At 67.2% G+C, this 755-nt stretch overlaps 1 protein-coding gene across 1 annotated transcript in view; it reads right to left on the bottom strand.

Annotated features, from left to right (window-relative positions):
* The window catches only part of LOC104284810 (tubulin alpha-1A chain-like), a gene marked incomplete at its 3' end in the record, with an annotated part of 3615 nt that extends 3154 nt beyond the window's left edge, over positions 1-461 (bottom strand). The window contains exon 1 of the mRNA XM_009883183.1: positions 231-461. Within this exon, the coding sequence (XP_009881485.1) occupies positions 231-461 (231 nt within the window). The remainder of the gene's footprint in view (positions 1-230) is intronic.
* Positions 462-755: the final 294 nt, after the last annotated feature.

Raw genomic sequence — 755 nt, 5'->3', positions numbered from 1 at the left:
TGGCCCCGGCCCCGCCGTGCCGAGGTCCCCGTCCCCAGCCACGTCCATGTCCCCAGCCATGTCCCCGTTGTGCCCCCGTCCCCATTCTTGGCTAAGCCACTGTCCCCGGCCACGCCCTGGTCCCCATCCTCACCCTGGTCCCCATCCTCAGTTGTGGCACCATCCCCAATCTGGCCGCATGCCACTGCCATGGTTCCCATCAATGTGCCTGTCCCTATCCCCAGTCCTACCCTGGTCCGCATTCCCAGCCACGCCCTGGTCCCCATCACCCGCTGTGCCACCGTGCCCCTGTCTGGCCACTGGTTCTCAGTTGTGTCCCTGTCCCCAACTGTGGTGATGTCCCCATTCCCCGTCACGCTCTGGTCCCCATCCCCAGCCACGCCCTGGTCCCCGTCTCTGGACACATCCCTGTCCCCATCCCTGTCCCCGTCCCTGGGGACACTGTCCCTGTGCCTGGCCATGCCCCAGTGCCCTGGTTCCCAGCCACGTCTTGGCCCCCGTCCCCAGCATGGCCCAGTGCCTGTCCTCGCCACAGCCCGGCCCTTTCCCGGCTGTGCCCTGTTCCTTCCAGCGCTTCTTTGTCTGCTTGGACAGCAGAAACCAACCCCACGGGGCCCAGCCAGGGAGAGAAAGCATCTTCCCCCAGGGCAGCTGGGGACCAGCAGGGCCGGAGGGGGGGCTAGGGACAGCACGGGGATGCAGGGGAAAAAGCCCTGAGGTGGCTCCCAGTGCAGTTTTGGGGGGTGGGGGACCCA

Source organism: Charadrius vociferus, unplaced genomic scaffold (assembly GCF_000708025.1).
Source record: "Charadrius vociferus isolate BGI_N301 unplaced genomic scaffold, ASM70802v2 scaffold564, whole genome shotgun sequence".
NCBI lineage: Eukaryota > Metazoa > Chordata > Aves > Charadriiformes > Charadriidae > Charadrius > Charadrius vociferus.
Note: the sequence above shows the minus strand (reverse complement) of the source record. Positions and strands in the feature narration are given on the sequence as shown.